Raw genomic sequence first — 20,007 nt, 5'->3', positions numbered from 1 at the left:
CACGGATTCACCTCGAGCTGAACGTCAAGAATCTTAAATTCAAGGATTTACCTCCTTGGGGAAAACACCATGCTACCTGGATTCAGTTTTATTTTCCCGGGAATGAGAGAGTTCATGAATATGCTGCAGCGCTCCGTGACGTGTTTATTTCAACTTGTTTTACAGGACAGATTTTCTCCCTCTGCTGCAGCATCTTCTCTTTATTTGAACCGTATTTCAGTGAAACCAACAAGTCATGAACCTGAAACCTCAGCTACAGTTTTTATTTCACGTGTTTCTTATGTGTGCGGCTGGTTTGAATCTATATTCAAGAAAAGCTGAATAGAATTTCCCCACAGACGTCACATGCTGCTCTGGCTCGTGTTTCTGCACAATGTCGGAGAGCGGATGTCTGTAGGACAGTTTTCAAACTAAAATCATAAACATACCTTGAACCTCTAAAGAACTCGGAGCTGCCTCCATGTCGTCCTGCCCTGTTTATAAAACCAGACTGATTCATTCAATGAATGAGGCTCGGCAGTGTTTAAAGTTCTTCTGTTTCTGTTGCTCCACCTGAATGTTTCACCTTCACTGAGTAAAATGTCGTGTGTCCAAAGTTCGACACCTCCAGTGCACACGAGCCACTCTTATTGTACTTAAATTCATCTACATTAATACATGCAAACTTCAGTAAAAGTATGGAGACATCTTGTGAGAAGTATCTGCATGTTCAAAGTGTCTGGACATTATATTTGTGTCTGAACTTTCTCAGGAACTTTTACTTTTGAATGTCTTAAGATTGTCTGATTTTGAAGGTCTTATTAAATGTCTCCGCTGCCTTTAATCAGAAACACTTTTAGACAAACACAAGGAGTTACCACAGACTGGATATAAAAGTGTTTGTAGCTTCAGGTCTGTAAAATGGTTCTGATCCAGAAGTGTCTTCAGCTGCAATACCAGCGAGTGCCACTAGAGACTGTGCTGACAGGTCATCATTGTAAATGAGAATTGGTTCTCAATTGATTTTACCTGGTTAAATAAAGGTCATATATATAGGTCGTCTCCAAAAAGTCTCCGGCTCCATAGACTCCCGTTCAACTTCTCTCATCAAATCCAAAGTGAATAAAATGTGTCCATCAGTTATCTCGGTGTTGTTAGCTAAAGTCACTCCTTCTTCTTAGTTTTCTGGAGGTCCATCTGAAAATAATCCCTCATTCATTAGAAAAGAAGATTCAAGAAGACCTGTTTTTGGGGGCGTGTCTGTTTGATTGACAGGCCTGCGGTGCAGTCAGGTTACAGCTATCGGTGGGCGGGACGTAGTATCGTCAGGTTTCCAATCAGATCGGTCAGATCCACCGCTGGCTCCTCCCCCAGCTCGTCCAAATATGGTCACTTCCTGCTCCAAACCGCTCTGAACTAGCAAAGATGGCGACGGGACAGAATCTGAACTGGAGGATTCATAACGTTCACAAACCAACGATGACCTCACTGATGGATGATGACATCACTGATGGTTGATGATTGGGAGTTAATGACAAGCATGGGATAGGAGTGAGGTCGCAGTGACCTTTGACCTTTGATCTAATCAGTTCATCTTTGGGACCAAGTGCAACACAAAAACATTGTGCCTCCACTTGGTAGTCACCAGCAACGAGGCATAAAGAAATCAGTCCAATGTAATTTACTACTTTCACTTTCTTTTCCTTTGTTTTCTTCTAGTGACAGAAGCTTTAAAATACAACAAAACCTTTCAGCAGCTCTCATTGGAAAGAACACAATCTGAAGTCGACATCTGCTAATGTTCTCTGTATCATTACAAAGTTTCCTTCATGTGATGAGAAAGAAAGGATGATTAACCAAAAAATAAAAGAAGTTAGAAAGAAACTGGATTACAGGTTGTGTCTAAGAAAACATCAGAAAACAGTAGATGATCCTCAAACATACAGAATCAGTGAAACAACACTGAAAAGAACATTTAAAATTGAAGACTGAAAAGCCGGTGAGTAAAATATCCGCTGCTGGCTTTAATCACAACACAGTCTCCCAGGCACTCGGTGCAACATGTCATCTTCTAACAGCCATATCATTTCTGCTTGGCTGAGTATCCGGTGATTAAACATCCCCCGTTTCCAAACTCAACGTCGAAGTCCAACTGAATTAATCTGATACGAAGCCAGCTGTACGTCCGTCCGACGTGATTCCTCGGTTCACGTGTCTGTGTTATGTCCCCTCTGCAGGAGTATTTATTGAACATGTTCATATGTTTTAAAGCAGCTCAGTGAGGACATTTCTTCAGTCAGTGCACGTCCGCAGAATTCAAAGCGATGCTCGTCCCTTTTGTGATATATATGGAGAGAATTAATGAAGCGGTGAAATGTCAAAGACACAGCTGAAGGAAATGCTTCAATATACAGACTTCAGTCAGGAAGAGGCAGAGAGGAGCTGAATTATCTTCGGCTGAATGAAGTCACCTAATCAGAACATGACAAATTGAAAATGAGAAGCTGGTTCGGCTCTGACATTTATGATTTCATCCTAAAACATTTAGGCTTTCCTGCTTTCTAACAGGTGTTCACAGGAAATAATGAATGGTAAAAAGGAAAAAAAAAATCATCATTTCTATCGACAGACAGCAGCCCATAACACAGGCATGCTATTTTCTGTCATAAATATACTTCCTGTGATAAATGCCAAACAAAAAGGCTCTTTACATCGCTGGGTATCTACAGCATGATGTGGCGTCCACACGTCTCCTGGTCAGGCTGAGATGAATGTCACTCCAAACGGGAAATGACAACTTCAATTTGAGGCATTTTCATGTTTGACATTGTTTGTATTTATTTCTTAATTTACTTGTGTCCCTTTTTTCGTCCTATGATGTGAAAGGATCAAATCTGAATGTAAACAGGGTTGCCCTGACCGTGTCCTCCCCAAACTGACTGGCAGGTCTGATCAGACCAGCTTTGTCTGAGTAATGTTTAAAGACATGAGTAATGAGAGTTTTCTAATAATTACATTGGGCTTATGATACACCCAGCGGAGCTTTCACACATGCTTCAGATTGAGACTCAGTTAAACGGCGACATGTATGCATGTCTTGGGAACGCTGAGTTGAGCTGTGGAGGTCTGAGTGTGTTGTTACGGACACATGATCGATGATGTTGGGGACCGGACTGGCTGCAAGCTTCAGGCTGTCAGCTGAAACACAACGACTCATTAAATTGGAAATGTCTCTTTACAGATGCAGTGGCTTCACTTTCAAGGTCAGCACTTTACGTGAGGACGTTTTCCAGCAAAGCATTTAGTCTGTGTTTCTTGTCTGCATTATGTTTTACCTTAAAACTGACCTTGTCTGATGTTAATACTTCTGTTTTGTCTGTTGGTTACAGTCCACTCATTACATGCAAAGTAAAATCACTTTAATGAAATGTCAGGGTTGAAAGAACACTTTGGATTCAACCATTTTTTTTAAACATTAAGTCATGAAAGGAAATGTCAAACAAACATAAAGTACCTCGTCTGAAAAATCAAGCAAATATTAAAAAATGATTAAAATACTGTCATGTTCAACTCATTGTGATTGTTAGAAGTGACCAACTTCAAAACTAAGAGGGAGAGAAATGAGTAATGATATTTTATAGGTTATTGTGGGCCGAAGATCGTACTGGTTTAAAGTTTCTTAAGGGAAACAATGTGAAGCTTATTTCTAAAGTTCAAAGACAAAATTGATTATGACTTTTACTAACTACCAGAACCTGACAACAACTGTCAAAGGCATTCATGAGCATAATAAAATATTTTTAATGATACGCTTGGAACTGGTTATTGTTCATACTTACACTTGTCACCCAGGATCAACTGTCTCCTTATCAAGTGAAAGTAGTGGGAGTAGAGAAGCTGTCATAGTATCACCAAGGAAGAGCCAGGCTTTTATGAAAAACCCATGAGCCACTCTCTTATTTCCTGGCAATCGTCAGTAGTACAGTATTATTATATTATTAGTTCACTCCAATGGAAGCAAAATAATTGTTTACTTAGGCTTTTTTGTCTTTTACCCGTCCTTTACTGAATAATCATGAAGATTAGATCGCTTGACAGGGCTCACTTCAGTGCATTAAAAAAGGTTAACATACGGTGTTCGTACACTGTAACGACGACTTGTTATGAAAGATAGTTAATACAAAGAGTTTATGTAAAAATTTAAGGAGATATGTTTGAATTCATAAGGAATTTGTAAAAATGGACATTTAAAAACAAAATAAAACAAAACATTAAAATTTGGCAAAAAGCTGCTCACCACAATAGTTCACCATACCGAGGATTTTGTTTTACCATTTATAACCATTTAGTCCCATTTATCATGGAATAATAAAAAAAAAAAAAAACGTTTAGGTGATTTTCTTTAATGGTATTCCTACAAAAAGACCTCAAACAACAATCAAATAAATGTTTTTTTCGGGATTGAGGCTCAGTTGTGTTTAAAGTGCTGGTATGTTGTGAAACGTGTGAGTGACAATCTGCAGCTACATGTGGCTGAGCGGATGTTTTCAAATGACGTCAGAGGCGTCCTGCGTCCCGACCAGCGAGCGGGAAGTTAATAGGACAGCGACGGAAGAGTTGTCACTGGCCACGCCCTGAATGAATTTCATTGGTCTCCAACCTTAAGCTCGACCAATCACCGGTGGTTGAACGTTCTACTTCCTCTTTCAATGCAGGGCATTCCGTCGCCGTGCTAGGAAAAATAAACTCTCCGCTGGACAAACAGCTGTCGCTAACTTTCTCAAACATCAGCGATCCTTTCCGAGACATGGCTTTCCCGATGGAGGCGGATTTACCTCCTGGCCTCGCATGTCTGAAAGTAAGTTGCAACTGGATTTATTTTACAACGCACCGTTGGCTAGTAGCGCTAAGCTACATGGAAGCACCAGCAGCTAACGCTAAGTAGCATCCACGAAACACTAACGTTAACTTCTACGTTAAACTTCTACGTTAAACTTCTACGTTAAACTTCTACGTTAAACTTCTACGTTAAACTTCTAATGCAGTTAAAATAAAAGCGTTCAGCCACATCCGGTCTTGTTATTTTACTGATTTGCTAACAGTTGCTAATGCAACGTTGGCAAACATTTTATATATATAAAATGTTTATAAAATATATAAATATATATATAGATATATATAAATATATATCTATATATATATTTATAGTGGAATCTGTTTATTCTGTCTACCGTTAATTAACCGCAGTCAACGTTCAACGTACATTCAGACAAACAGCCTGACACGTTAGCCTGAATGCTAACCTGCTAAAACAATAACAAACTGAAGTCTTCTTGAAGATAAAACTTCATCCTGTACAAACATGAAACGACAGGAAACCACACACGACACCACATCTACACACTGAGCCCATGAGACACAAAACAATGTTCCTGATTTATATATTATGTTTAAAATGCAGGATACTTGATCACCTGAGTTTCTTTAAGAATAAAGCACCTATGAATGCTCAGTACTGTAACTGCATGCTTCAGATCCGCCATGTTTACTGGTCTCTTGTGATATTTATTATTTTCTATAATTATTCATGTCTGGCTACTTTTTTACTCACAGTTTTAGTATGTTTTTACGATGATGTTTTATCACTGTGGTTTTTCTGCTCCAGGATGTCGACACCCTGCTTCGATGTCCCATTTGTTTCGACTTCCTCGACATTTCCATGATGACTAAATGCTCACATAACTGTAAGTCGCCGCGGAGCCCCTTTCAGGACAGCTGTGATGCTGTTTGGGGAGCTTCTGTTCAATGAAGGCAGCACCATTAAGTCATTTGTAAAAAAAAAAACAACAACCCTGAAACATTAAACAAGGAATTTATTTTACGGCATTAACCGAGAAACAAAAACAACCGAATCCGTCCACTGTGACGTTAATGTGTTCAAAGCTGTTTGAAAGTGTTTCTACCTGTAAGATGCAAACAAGTAAAACTACTTTAAAGAGGCGTGTGCACTTTGAAAGATGTATTTTGTAGTCAGACTGTGTCACTCGCCATCATCTTTGTTTCCATCGTTGTCTGAGTCCGTTGGTGTCCGTAGACTCTTTTCATACGGACCGGATGCAGCGTTGCACTGAAGGAGGATTTTTCCTTAATGTTTGTTGATCGATCTAAATTAACGAACAACCTGTTAGCTCGCAGATTTTAACGTAAATTCTGTTTGCAGTTTGCTCCCTGTGCATTAGGAAATTCCTCTCCTATAAGCTTCAGTGTCCAGTTTGCAATGCAGTAAGTATGAACATGACATGATTATGTAATCAGACTCCCCCCCCCTGTGAAATTAGCATAATAATGAAGGTCATTACTCCAACAGAGACTTATCAGAAACTGTTCTTATAATCAGTTGATCCTTTAAGTCATTTCAGATGCGAAACATTGTGTTTCTGTTTCATATCAGTGTTGACTGAGAAAATGTGAAGGACATTTTGTAGATGAAAAGATTATGTCATAAATTAAAACCTTAGAGGCTTCATATCTAACTTTCTTTTCTTTTAGCAAATGACAGAATCAGATCTGAGGAACAACCGATTATTGGATGACTTGGTCGTAAACTTTCAAGCTGCAAGGTAACAAATATCCAGTAAACTGTCTCACAATTTAACTGTCTCACAATATTTGGGTGAATGATAGAAAAATTCAAATATGAGGAACCTTGCTGCATGATTCGGTATGAAATATGTACTTGTGTTTACATGTGTATCAGCAAACATACATAATCTCTTGTATGGATGCTTGGAGTGTCAGAAATGTTTATCATTTTCATCCTATCAAATAAAGTATTATTTATATATATATATATATAACAACCTTCCTGCTGTACTCGCGTCTTTCGTGACCCGCTTTCGAAACCATTTTGATCATAAATGTGTTATTTATTTGTCATTTAATTTCCCCAAATTTCCCCTCGGGGATTAATAAAGTGTATAAAATAAAAATTTAAAAAAATCAAATCAATTGATAAATTTGTCATTATAGGACTACGCACCTTTTGACCTCTGACCCAGACGAACACAGCTCTCGTATTGTGTCCGCGAAGACAGCACAAAGGTTAAAAGAATAATAGAAATAACAGATCAGGAAATAAAATGTACTCCTCAATCCGTGTAAAACCTCTTTACCCTGAAAGCAGGTGCTCCCGTTTGTATCATCATCGTTCTGAGACCTGCAGAGAAAAGTGATTTACTGTGGTTGATTTCGGGGGATCCGGTTGTTATTGACAGGATTACAATATGTCCACATGGAAATCCATATCAGGTGACTCCAATATACCTGCACGGGAGAAACACTTATAATTGTCTTGCAGTAATCTGCTTCTGATTTGTGGATTTTCTGCAAATGAAATGGGGCTTTAGTTTTCATCAGCTGAGGTCATTCAGGGTTCTTCTGGTTTTCTCCTTTGGGGCCGAAATGTTTTCATTACAACAGGATGCCGACAGAGAGCTCGGCCGAAGGACACTTATCACAGTGGAAGAAAACCATTTCCTCCCAGCTGATCGTCTCTTATTGGGTACACAGGTCACATGGTGCAGCTGGCCGCATGCTTGCAGTCAGTGCTTCTCTTTGGAAGACTGATAAATGTTTTTGTGCAGTGGGACAGTTGTATTCTGTGCTTTGCATTATAGATAACGGACTTTCATGATTGATGTGTTCGAGTGCTTTGTAGCAGATGACAATAAGCCTGCAGGACAAACTGAGGCTCTTCTTGTGTTCAACCTGAGACTCAAATGACAGGAATAGTTTCCTCCATGTCTGGGCTGCTGTTGATAGAACGGCGTTATCAGTCTGTAAGCCGAGATGTTTGTGCCTTCCATCAATCACCTGCGTGTTATCAACGCTCGGAAAGGTCTCCCTCTGAACTGTATACCCTCCGATTGTCATCACCGTTACGACTGAGTGGATTACGCTGCTGTTCTTTCCTTCACTTTTTAATTTCCTGTTGTCTGACATCGAGCGTCTGAAAGTGGGATTGCATGATGGTGACGGTCATAAAGTGTTTATGGAGGAATAGAGTCGTCACAAACAGCTCTGTTTCGGCTTGTTTCCTTTGCTGTGTAATGAATATGCTGCGTTTAAAGACTTTCTGTAGATTTCAGTTTTGGTCTGTGCAGATCGTTCTATGGAGGAAGATTTAAAACATGCGCTGGTGTGGTTGCTATGGGATGTCGTACTTTAGTACATGGATGGGCTTTCACATGTCTCCCTGTAGACGGCTGCACGAGGGAGCTGCTGGCCGATGGCTCTAATTTACTCCATTAAACCAGACGTCTGTTTCTCTTTCAAACCACAGACAGACAGACAGACAGACAGACACACACACACACACACACACACACACACACACACACACACACACACACACACACACACACACACACTTTCACCGGACCAGATTTCCCTCTGCTCCGTTATTACAAACACTTTTGCTCTGAGAAAGTATTTCTTGTGGAAGATGTGAAAGTTTGCTGCTGGCGAACAGAAGGAACCAAGTCGTCGTCCAGATGGCAGCAGTTTGACTTATTCATCAGCGTGTCTCTGTAAATTCACTCCGTACATCCATGATGGGATTCCAAACACTTCACACACACACACACACACACACACACACACACACACACACACACACACACACACACACACACACACACACACACACACACACACACACACACACACACACACACACACACACACTTTATTAATCCCTCAAAGGAACATTTTTATGACCCAGCCGTCTGGTACCTCCTCGTTTCTTCTCTCATTGGTTTACTTTGGCAGAAGTGGAGCGTTCACATCACATATATTGGTAGTAAATATATTTAATCACCGCGGACACGCTGCTCTTCTCTCGTGTTGTTTTCCTGAACTGAGCCGTGTCGTCATGTCGTGGACGCGTCGGCTCACCTCTGAGAGGCGTTCAGGTCCCTGACAGCAAGTTTTAAAAGTGCTTCAGGAGGAGCTGTCCTTTCCCTTTAAAACCACAAAAAGAATTACAGAAGTTTATCCCTCACATTAAAGTGGAATCAATACAATGTTTTTGCCATTAAAATGGATGCTATCGACCCCCTTTTGGCTCTCTTGGTTACTTAAGCTCTCAATCTGGAAATTCAGTGAGATTGCAAATAAAATGCTTCAACTTTTGTACTTATTCACACGTACAGTTAAGTTTCCCTCTTAAATGGTATGAAATGGTTGGTTTTTTTTCGAATCTATTTCATGTTCTTCTTGTTCCCCATTAATAAGTTGGTTTAGCAGAGAATGCAAACATTGATTTGCACTTCGACTCCACTTCACTCTGAGAGGAGCAGTTTCCTTTCTGCTGCTAAATAATGAACAGACCGTCATATTAAACTATGATGTGTGTTTACGTCTGTCCAAACTCATCATTTTCTACTTAAAGTGAGTTCAAATGATGCTGAGTGACACCTTGATTATGTTGCTGGAATAAGATGAGGAGTAAAATGGAACTGGTGTCTTTTTCTTGCATTTGTTAAAAGTTTCTTTTTATATTTTCATGCCTCCCCAGTCTTTATGGATCCAGCACATGATGATGAATATGATTTAAAGAGAGTTTAATTGCTTGATCTAAAAAAGGAACATTTCAGTTACTTAATACAACAGTCTGAATCGTGATTTTGGAATAAACCAGCTGTCCTGATGGAACTATCTTCATGTTAGCTACTAATTTTAAACCCACTGTGAATTAAATATGGACCGCATCTCTAAATGTACAGTCTGATGGGCTCGTCCAGCTGGTCTCCATGGCAACAGTCAGTAAACTACTTTGGTACCGCGCTGCGTGGAAAGTAATAGAAAACGTGTTATTTCTCAAACAGTTGAAACAGTTGGACGTGGAGATAAGAAGGAGGCGGTCTGGTTGGATCTGCAGGTTATGTTGAGTAGCAGAACGTTGGGTAACCCAACGCATTCATTTAGCAATGTCAAATTACAGGAAAGATGGTTTTAAAGAAAGAGATGGATAAAAAAAGCCTTTTTCACTCAGTTATTTTGTTTGTTATAAATTTGTTTGCTTTCGTTGAATATAACACTTTTTTTTTTCATTTTATTTTAGTGTCGGCGAACAATAGTCATGTCTGTATAGTGGTACAGATGAACTGCTCTGGGAGGGCATATTTCTTTAAGGTCTTTGTTGGGAAGAGGTTGTGTGTGTGTGTGTGTGTGTGCGTGTGCGCGTGCCTGTGCAACGTTTATTGGCACAAACTGCTTTTTATATTATTTTCAGTTGTGTAACCTGCACGGTGAACTTCATGCAGTCTGTCATTGTTCAGTGTTTGTAGGAGGATAAGTTGTTGTTTTTAACAGGAGCTTTTCAAAAGGAGCACGATTGTCTAACTCAAATGCTGCACACGTTTTTATCACTTATCACAAGTTAAAAAGCACTTTTGCTTTTTGTCTTTTTCCAGGCAGCAGTTGTCAAAAGTGAATTTTGACTCCCCTCCAATATCACCAAAGACCCCGGCCACGGCTGTCAAATGCAAAACTCCCAGAAAGAGAGACCAGAAGTGCAACGGCTCCGTTTTGAGTCACTTTTTCCTAAAAAAGCCTGAAACAGCTTCCAGACGAAAGAGCCAGCGAGATGCTCAGTGGGAGAAAATCCTCGCTGCACCAACCCGCTGTGAGAAGGACGCTGACCTACATTCAGGAAGAGCTCCACTTTCAGCGGCGGTGAAGGAAGAACCGATGAGTGTGGAAACATCCTGCCTGAGTTTGATGTCAGTCAAACAGGAGGAAACGTCCTTGTTTGACATCAGCAGCGAACTTCAGAACGCACATTCCTCCGTCGACGTGAAGCCCGTCATCAAAGGTGAAATATTTTACTAACAGCTGGAGCTCGGTGCATCGCCTGAGCTGCCTCCTTCACTCTGTCCCACCGCTCATCTCCATCAGACTCCAGAACCTCCACTGAGCTGAGCTTCCTGTCAGACGGTTTCTATACCGCTCAAAGAAGGAAGCGGCAGACGTTCAGAGCTGCACAGTTAATGTTGACATCTATACAGTCGACAAAGAAACGAGCAGAACACAGCAGGAAGGAGCTTTTTCTGTCTCAGACATGTTTTCTTTGTGTTTTACCTTCAACACTTGTAACATCACCAGTCTATTCATATGATCAGAGTTATTGTAACTGGGCCACAATTCAAATTCACATTCAGTGACGATTAAAACCTCAATCGAACGATCCAAAAATTAAATCTACTTTTATAATAAATCAAGATTCTGTCCCAAAGATGGGATTCAATCAGAACACTTTTTTTTTTTTTATTATTATGGTTCGGCCTTTGTAACTCAAATTACATTTGATTAGCACCCTCGCTTTGTTCTCCCCAAACTAATCTCTGAGATATCCCTGAAAAATATCTGATGATAACACAAAACTCTTAAAACTATTCCAATTCAATCCGGTCAGACGTTTGAAAGTTCTTCGCTTGGTGAGGGTCGTGTTTCACACAGTGGGAACTGTTCAGGGACCTTTTTGAATACGTTCAAGGTATTTTAATATTACGAAGCTCTCAAACAAGCTTTACGTGTCTTTATAAAATTTCATAACTGGTGTTGGTGGTAACATGTAGCTGAAAGGGTTAAACACTGATGTGCTCCTCAAAGGGAAGTCTTGTTCTATTTAGTCAGTTTGTGTATCTTGTTGAGAATCAGCTTTTCTTTTCTTTGATTTAATTTATTAATGAAAGGCACCGTGTGTGTTTTATACTTTGTGGTGATACATTAACTGTTTGTATTGAACTAACAATGTACCAGCTGTTTAGATACTAATAAGCTGTTCTCTGTGTCTGCAGTGGAGTGTCCCGTGTGTTCAGTGTGTGTGTCACCGCACTTTATTAACAAACATCTGGACACGTGTCTGACCAGAGGAGAGAAGAAGGAGAGTCTGAGGAGGTAAAAACCACCCAACAGTCACTTCAGTGGAGTTCTGATGATCTAGAAGGAGGTGGAATATGAGTAGCAGACGTTTAATAGGTTTCCCAGACTTCAGAGTGATGAAGTATAAAGTAGTGACGTGTGCTTGTCTCCTGTTTTTGTGAAACTGTGATTGAGGAAGAACCAAACTCTGAAACGTTCAAGTGTTGTGGCTTTTAAATATGATTAGAAATATGAGGAGAAGCTGAGGTTTCTGTGGTTGTGTGTTTTTCTTGACCACCAACCTGTTTGCTGTGAAGCGGTCTTTAGGTACATTAAAGAGAAGTTGGATTACCAGCTGTGAAACGTGGACATGATGCTCCGGTCCCAGGACTGTGTGACTGTCTCTTCATGTATCGTCTTACACGCAGTAGAAGTATTTTACAGGGTAATTGCTTCTCGTATTTCTACTGTAAATGTCCTGGATTACAGTTTTGGTAACAAACGAGTGCAGAAATGATCATATGTGGCTTTAAGAAAACATATTTAAATTGCTTATATTTTATTTAATGACAAATCATTGTAATATATTGTTGTAGTCACTATGAACTTTAGCTATCTGTTCTTTCAACTATTTCCAAAGATTTTTTTTCTCTAACTTTTTACTTGATGTGTATTTATTCCTGTGAAGTAGGTGAAGGATGATGACTTTATTTTATCTGTACTGAGAATAGCTGCACTATAAAGACATTCAGTGTAAATCAGCTGTTGTTGGCTGATGATGTCAGAATTACTGCAATCATTCGTTTACCATTGACCTCGCTACAATCCTGCTGAAATCTGACAACATAACTCACCTTGCTGTTGACCGGCCTTTGAAACGTGTGTTTTTCTGGGTGATTAATGACTCATGCAGGTATTATGTGACTGTTATGATTTGTCACACTTGTGCAGTGGTGGAATATTCTGACTCCGCAGTAGACTTTGTGTCATCATGATGAATTACAGAGGATTTTGTCTTACGGCATTTCTAATAACTCCTTAATATCCTTTTGACTTACCTGATCCTGCCAATGTGGTGTAATTGATTAAGTTCATACTTTCATCATCGTCTTCTGCTTATAATGTCCCGGACCTGCGTCATAGACTTCCGTATAGATGAGCGGAGAGCGTTGATATCTGCCGATTGTCCGTTTCAGCTCCTTCGGTAAGACGAGGCGTCCGATGGGGAAGTTGGTTTATAACCTGCTGTCGGTGCAGGAGCTGAAGAGGAGGCTGAAGGAGTGTCATCTGTCCATGCAGGGCGCCAGAGATCAGCTGATCAGGAGACACCAGGACTTTGTGCACTTATACAACGCGCAGTGTGACGCCCTGAACCCCAAGTCAGGTGAGGGGGTTCAGTGTGTTTACCTGGAATGAAGAGAACTAATTTAGATTTTAAAAACTCCAATAAAGTTGATGTGAATATGTAGAAGTTTTTAAACTACAGGATGTTGACACCCAACAGAAAGTTGTTTATGATGTGTTTTCCAACCTCCTCAGAAATCCCTCCAGTAAACATCCTCCTGGAAATTAAGTTTGGGGGAAAACTCACACAGAAATAATTTTGCTTTAAGATATATTGTTATATAATGTGTCTTTTTTATGAGACATGAACATAACATATGTATTGATGCATGGTTTGATATTACTGGTTGTGTTTCTTTCTTGGAACGCCTCAATGTTTTTTACAGCAACCTTATTGGTCACAAACCTCCTATGTGTTTGATGACAGGTGATATTTGTGATGTCATGTGTGATACAGATGTTCTGTCTCCTCTGTCTAAAGCTGAAGACATCGCCAAGGAGGTGGAGGCCAACGAGAAGATCAGAAATCAGCTGCATGGGAAATCTAAACCTGTAAGTACTAAAGGTTCAATGGGAACTTCAACTGAGTTCATTTTTTATTTCTTGTTAAATGTCGTGTTTTGAGGAGGGTTTCCTCCCTTTATGTGGCTTTATTGTGTGTTTTCTCAGAGCCTGAAGAATAATAAGGTTCATTCTGGTGAGAAACTCTGAATGTTAAAACTTTACAGGTTTCTGTTGTTGCTCAATGTGCAGGTTACAGTAGGAAAGTCCCACAATGGGTTTCAATGAATGTCCTTTGGGCAGCTGCTTTATTCATAATGTGAGTATATATGTGTCTTCTCCTGCAGGTGATGGTTTTCTCAAAGAATCAATCTGAGAAGGAGATCGAGGAGATGCATTCAAATTATAGTGAGTGCCCCGCCTCCCCTCCTCCCCCTAAATTGAACAATTTTGTGTTCCCTGAAAGTATTTGAAATGTTGGTTTCTCCTTCTTTTTCTCTCAGCGTGTAATTCACCGCACTTAAAAATGAACATCGGAAACACTTTGGTGTAATTTTTCCTCCCTGCTGTTGTGTAGCACATTGAGGTTGAGATTAGAGTTCAGGAGTGGAAGTGCTGCTCGGATAAACGGAGGCTCGACCTCTTTTAAAGATGTTTCTGTTTTATATCATGAGACAGGTCTTTTCTCTAAAAGCTGTTTTACTGGTTGAAAGTGTCTTCATTTCTCTGTATTTATAGCAGCGTTGCTCTTCATTTCAGGTGAAGCGGCTCAGCTCTGCTTTGAACTTCAGTTTAACTATAAACTATCCGTTATCTGAAAATATGAAACTGCTCCTGATTGTCTCCCTGAAGGACACTGCAGGTCTCCGTCCTGGGCTGCAGACGGTTTATCACTCATGTCTGGGAGATAAATGTCTTTAGGTTCAGATAGATTTCAGTCAACTCTCAATGACAGTTCTCCAAAGAGCTGCTAGACCGATCAGTCAATTTATGTTCTCCTCTTGTAAGCAGCCAGTTCAGTAAGAACATCCACCTTATTTCTGCTTGAGGGATAATCCATCATAGAACGTGTCTGACATTGTTTCTTTTATCGGATTTGAGTCGTGTTGTTTTGTGATGCTGTGGAGACTGTCCTGAAAAACCTTCAATAACTTTACATATTCATTGTCGTGTCCCACAGCTATAATCTCTGTCAGTTCCTCCGTCTTGGAGGACTGTAGTCGGAGACGGCCTCATACGTCTTCATCAGTGCACAAACCTGCAGAACAGGCGTGTCAGCAGTGAGAGATTCAGCAACGAGGCGGGGAATGAAAAAGGCTTTTCGCCTCCGAATAATACCTGAAATGTATTTTTATCGTAACTTGTAGGGCTGCTTGTGTGTTTGAATGTCTGTCTGGGTGTTTATTCTGTTTGCTTCGAGCTCATAGAGAATCCCTGAGACAGACAGCTGACCGGTGTGTGCTGTGGTCCGAGCAGCACAAGTCATATTGACCCGTGTTAGAAATAACTCGGTGGAGCTAACTTTAAGTGTTTGAGAAATGGATGTGACTCAGAGGAGGATGGGGGCGGGGGGCGCTCTATAAATAACTCCACTGCTGTGATAACCTCTTGATTTAGAGGAGGATGTGGATGAGTCACTCTGCCGGCATGGGGAGCGGTGGCGGAGCAGCAAATACTCGTGCACACACACGAACCGCCGGCTGCTGCAGACTTCTGTTATTCTGACATGTTTTCAGTGTAAAAACAATCGTAGCTGGTCGGAGAAGAATCATGTTGTGACCGTAGGAATCATTTGAGCTTTTTGTTAACCAGTTTACTGAAGAGAATGTGCACATGAAGGTTTGACGCAAACACCACCATTCATTTAAATGGTGATTGGAAGTGAATGGAAATATCCTCCTTCAAAATAAAATCCTTTCCTTCCCCAAGAAATGAGCTCAGAATAATAAATAGATTTGTGTTTGATTGGCAGGTGTACCAGCCTGTCACAGTCAGCAGTCATTACAACTATCCACAATGAACTCCAGTTGTAGGGGTCCGGTTCTGGTCTGTCAGAACCAGTTCTTTAGACGGGCTGACTGACCACCGTCCTTTAGAGAAGGACTTTTGTTCTGTTTTTGAAGCTGCTTCGTGCTGTTCTCCGTGGAGTCGGTTGTAAATTGTGTTGCAGTGCTGCTGCATCTCTCGTGTCTATTAAATTAATCTGCTGCGTGGGACGTAACCGTGGCTTGTAACTCACAAACTGACGACGCAGGTGGCGTTTAAATTGTTTGTATTAAAGCTGATGTAGGATCAGATTGAGAATATGAACTCTTAACAACTCTCACAGGGATCAAAGCATTGAAGTGAGGAGTCTTGTTGTTTGCATATTTTTAATGCTATTAATCTGCTGATAATAACAAGACTGCAGATAAAATCCTTTTTAAAACAACATCCCTGAACTTGTTGATGGCCGAGCTGCTGATGGTGATAGTTAGATTTCACTGATTCTAATGGAGCTGTTTTTATTTCTGTCTTTGTTTTTTTGAACGTCACAGATTTGCAGATTGTTTGATAATTAATTGAATGATTGAATTATTCATTTGTTTTTGATTTACTGATGAAATTGAACTTTTATTCCTCTTTTTTCATGCTCTTATTTATAGTTGACCATCATTTCTTTGCAGTGACATCACATTATTTATGGAGCTGCTATCGCTCTTAAAAATGATTAGTATTTTTTTGAAGTTACCGTTTCACAATTACTGACCTGAGCATCACTTATCAATGAGCTGAATGCTGAATGCAAAGGTCATAATAAAAAATACATTATTTCGTAAGTTAAAGTTGGGGCTGATCAACACCGAGCACTCAGTGATGCATCAAAGAAAATCATGTAAAGAACCCAACAAGCAGGCGACATGTTATGACATGTATATTCAAGGTGAACTCATTATTCATTGTGAGACAACTTTATGAAACGGATCAATAATTTGACCAACTGTCATGGCAACCAGCACATTAACAATTCTGTCCTCCTTAACCTGCTCCAATGTGCTCTTTTCACCAACAGGGAAGCAGCACAGCAGTGACTTTTCCCGCCTAATTGCCCAGGTCCGTGGTCGCCTAGAGACCAGCAAGCACACTCATGTTAAACAGGAAGTCAGTGTGGAGGAAGAGGAGGCACACAAAGCCCCTTCTGCAGGTACTCTTTACTCTTCTGGAGAAATGAAATACCATCTCACCCCGGGATGCTTTCAGACCTTTCAGGAACACTTCAGCCGAAGTCTCTGGATCCTCAGTAGAAATTAGAAATTCGTGTTTTTATCTTTAAAAGACAAGTGCAACATGAAAACTAACTCGTTAATTACTGGTGAAAAATGTGTTTTCGAACAACATGCCTGATATCAACATATGCAATTTCACCTCATCCTTTTCCCTCACCTTGTCAGTCACCCCTATTTTAATCAATCCAGAATTTCAGAAAGGTTTTTTTTGTGATTGTTGTGATTTAAAAAAAAAAAAAATTGCAGCAGCTTTTCTGAAATATTGTGATGCATCTTATAGAATAAGGCAAAGGACAATATTTGTAAATTGCACTACTTCTACTGAATGAAGAGTCGTATGTAATTATTTTCTTTGTTCAAAATTTTCGTATCTGATTTATCAGAAAAGATAAAAACATTTTTTTTTAAAATCTGTCTTCATTTCATGACCCTGATTTGTGCACAATAATAAAATAGTAACGATATATATTTTTTCCTTCCTCAGATGAAGTTGCAGCAGCCAACAGCTTGGTGGTGATGAAAGAGGAAGATGAAGATGAGGAGCAGGAGACGGTGATGTCGTCCAGCCCCGGCGGCAGCGACGTCTCCATCAGCAGGTGAGAAGTAACGAACACCGTCTGAACATGTCGTCAGTGGAGACGCCCTCCGACCTCGTACTGGACGCCCTCCGACCTCGTACTCGACGCCCTCCGACCTCGTACTCGACGCCCTCCGACCTCGTACTCGACGCCCTCCGACCTCGTACTCGACCCCCTCCGACCTCGTACTCGACGCCCTCCGACCTCGTACTCGACGCCCTCCGACCTCGTACTGGACGCCCTCCGACCTCGTACTCGACCCCCTCCGACCTCGTACTCGACGCCCTCGACGCCCTCCGACCTCGTACTCGACGCCCTCCGACCTCGTACTCGACGACCCCTCCGACCTCGTACTCGACGCCGTCGTACTCGACGCCCTCCGACCTCGTACTCGACGCCCTCCGACCTCGTACTCGACGCCCTCCGACCTCGTACTCGACGCCCTCCGACCTCGTACTCGACGCCCTCCCTCGTACTCGACTCGTACTCGACGCCCTCCGACCTCGTACTCGACGCCCTCCGACCTCGTACTCGACGCCCTCCGACCTCGTACTCGACGCCCTCCGACCTCGTACTCGACGCCCTCCGACCTCGTACTCGACGCCCTCCGACCTCGTACTCGACGCCCGTACTCCGACCTCGGACGTACTCGACGCCCTCCGACCTCGTACTCGACGCCCTCCTCGTACTCGACGCCCTCCGACCTCGTACTGGACGCCCTCCGACCTCGTACTCGACGCCCTCCGACCTCGTACTCGACTCGACCTCGTACTCGACCTCCGACCTCGTACTCGACGCCCTCCGACCTCGTACTCGACCCCCTCCGACCTCGTACTCGACGCCCTCCGACCTCGTACTCGACGCCCTCCGACCTCGTACTCGACCTCCTCGACCTCGTACTCGTACTCGACCCCTCCGACCTCGTACTCGACGCCCTCCGACCTCGTACTGGACGCCCTCCGACCTCGTACTCGACGCCCTCCGACCTCGTACTCGACGCCCTCCGACCTCGTACTCGACGCCCTCCGACCTCGTACTCGACGCCCTCCGACCTCGTACTCGACGCCCTCCGACCTCGTACTCGACGCCCTCCGACCTCGTACTCGACGCCCTCCGACCTCGTACTCGACGCCGACGCCCTCCGACCTCGTACTCGACGCCCTCCGACCTCGTACTCGACGCCCTCCGACCTCGTACTCGACGCCCTCCGACCTCGTACTCGACGCCCTCCGACCTCGTACTCGACGCCCTCCGACCTCGTACTCGACGCCCTCCGACCTCGTACTCGACGCCCTCCGACCTCGTACTCGACCCCCTCCGACCTCGTACTCGACGCCCTCCGACCTCGTACTCGACGCCCTCCGACCTCGTACTCGACGCCCTCCGACCTCGTACTGGACGCCCTCCGACCTCGTACTCGACGCCCTCCGACCTCGTACTCGACGCCCTCCGACCTCGTACTCGACCCCCTCCGACCTCGTACTCGACGCCCTCCGACCTCGTACTCGACCCGACTCCGACCTCGTACTGGACGCCCTCTCGACCTCTCCGACTCGACTCGACCCCTCCGACCTCGTACTCCGACCTCGTACTCCTCCGACCTCGTACTACTCGACCCCCTCCCTCGTACTCGACCTCGTACTCGACTCGACGCCCTCCGACCTCGTACTCGACGCCCTCCGACCTCGTACTCGACGCCCTCCGACCTCGTACTCGACGCCCTCCGACCTCGTACTCGACCCCCTCCGACCTCGTACTCGACGTACCCTCCGACCTCGTACTCGACGACCTCGTACTCGACTCCGACCTCGTACTCGACGCCCTCCGACCTCGTACTCGACGCCCTCGACCTCGTACCTCGTCGTACTCGACGCCCTCCGACCTCGTACTCGACGCCCTCCGACCTCGTACTCGACCCCCTCCGACCTCGTACTCGACCCCTCCGACCTCGTACTCGACGCCCTCCGACCTCGTACTCGACGCCGTTCGACCTCGTACTCGACCCCCTCCGACCTCGTACTCGACCTCGTACTCGACCTCCGACCTCGTACTCGACCCCCTCCGACGTACTCGACGCCCTCCGACCTCGTACTCGACGCCCTCCGACCTCGTACTCGACGCCCTCCGACCTCGTACCGACCTCGTACTCTCGACGCCCTCCGACCTCGTACTCGACGCCCTCCGACCTCGTACTCGACCTCGCCCTCCGACCTCGTACTCGACGCCCTCCGACCTCGTACTGGACGCCCTCCGACCTCGTCCGACTCGACGCCCTCCGACCTCGTACTCGACGCCCTCCGACCTCGTACTCGACGCCCTCCGACCTCGTACTCGACGCCCTCCGACCTCGTACTCGACGCCCTTCGACCTCGTACTCGACGCCCTCTCCGACCTCGTACTCGACGCCCTCCGAC

General features: G+C 43.4%; 1 protein-coding gene across 1 annotated transcript; it reads left to right on the top strand.

The window, feature by feature from the left end:
- Positions 1 to 4,697: 4,697 nt before the first annotated feature.
- Positions 4,698 to 17,719, top strand: rad18 (RAD18 E3 ubiquitin protein ligase). The gene is made up of 11 exons (XM_069725237.1): positions 4,698 to 4,837; positions 5,645 to 5,723; positions 6,200 to 6,261; positions 6,529 to 6,599; positions 10,455 to 10,855; positions 11,841 to 11,940; positions 13,101 to 13,288; positions 13,730 to 13,800; positions 14,097 to 14,157; positions 16,802 to 16,933; positions 17,500 to 17,719. Exons 1-11 carry the CDS (start codon positions 4,787 to 4,789, stop codon positions 17,613 to 17,615), a joined length of 1,332 nt encoding a protein of 443 aa, XP_069581338.1. The 5' UTR covers positions 4,698 to 4,786; the 3' UTR covers positions 17,616 to 17,719.
- The last annotated feature ends 2,288 nt before the right edge of the window (positions 17,720 to 20,007 follow it).

This window comes from Brachyistius frenatus, unplaced genomic scaffold (assembly GCF_029030835.1).
Source record: "Brachyistius frenatus isolate BFR_SWC_R1_liver_20210118 unplaced genomic scaffold, ASM2903083v1 Contig_415, whole genome shotgun sequence".
NCBI lineage: Eukaryota > Metazoa > Chordata > Actinopteri > Embiotocidae > Brachyistius > Brachyistius frenatus.
This window is presented reverse-complemented; position numbering and strand designations above follow the sequence as displayed.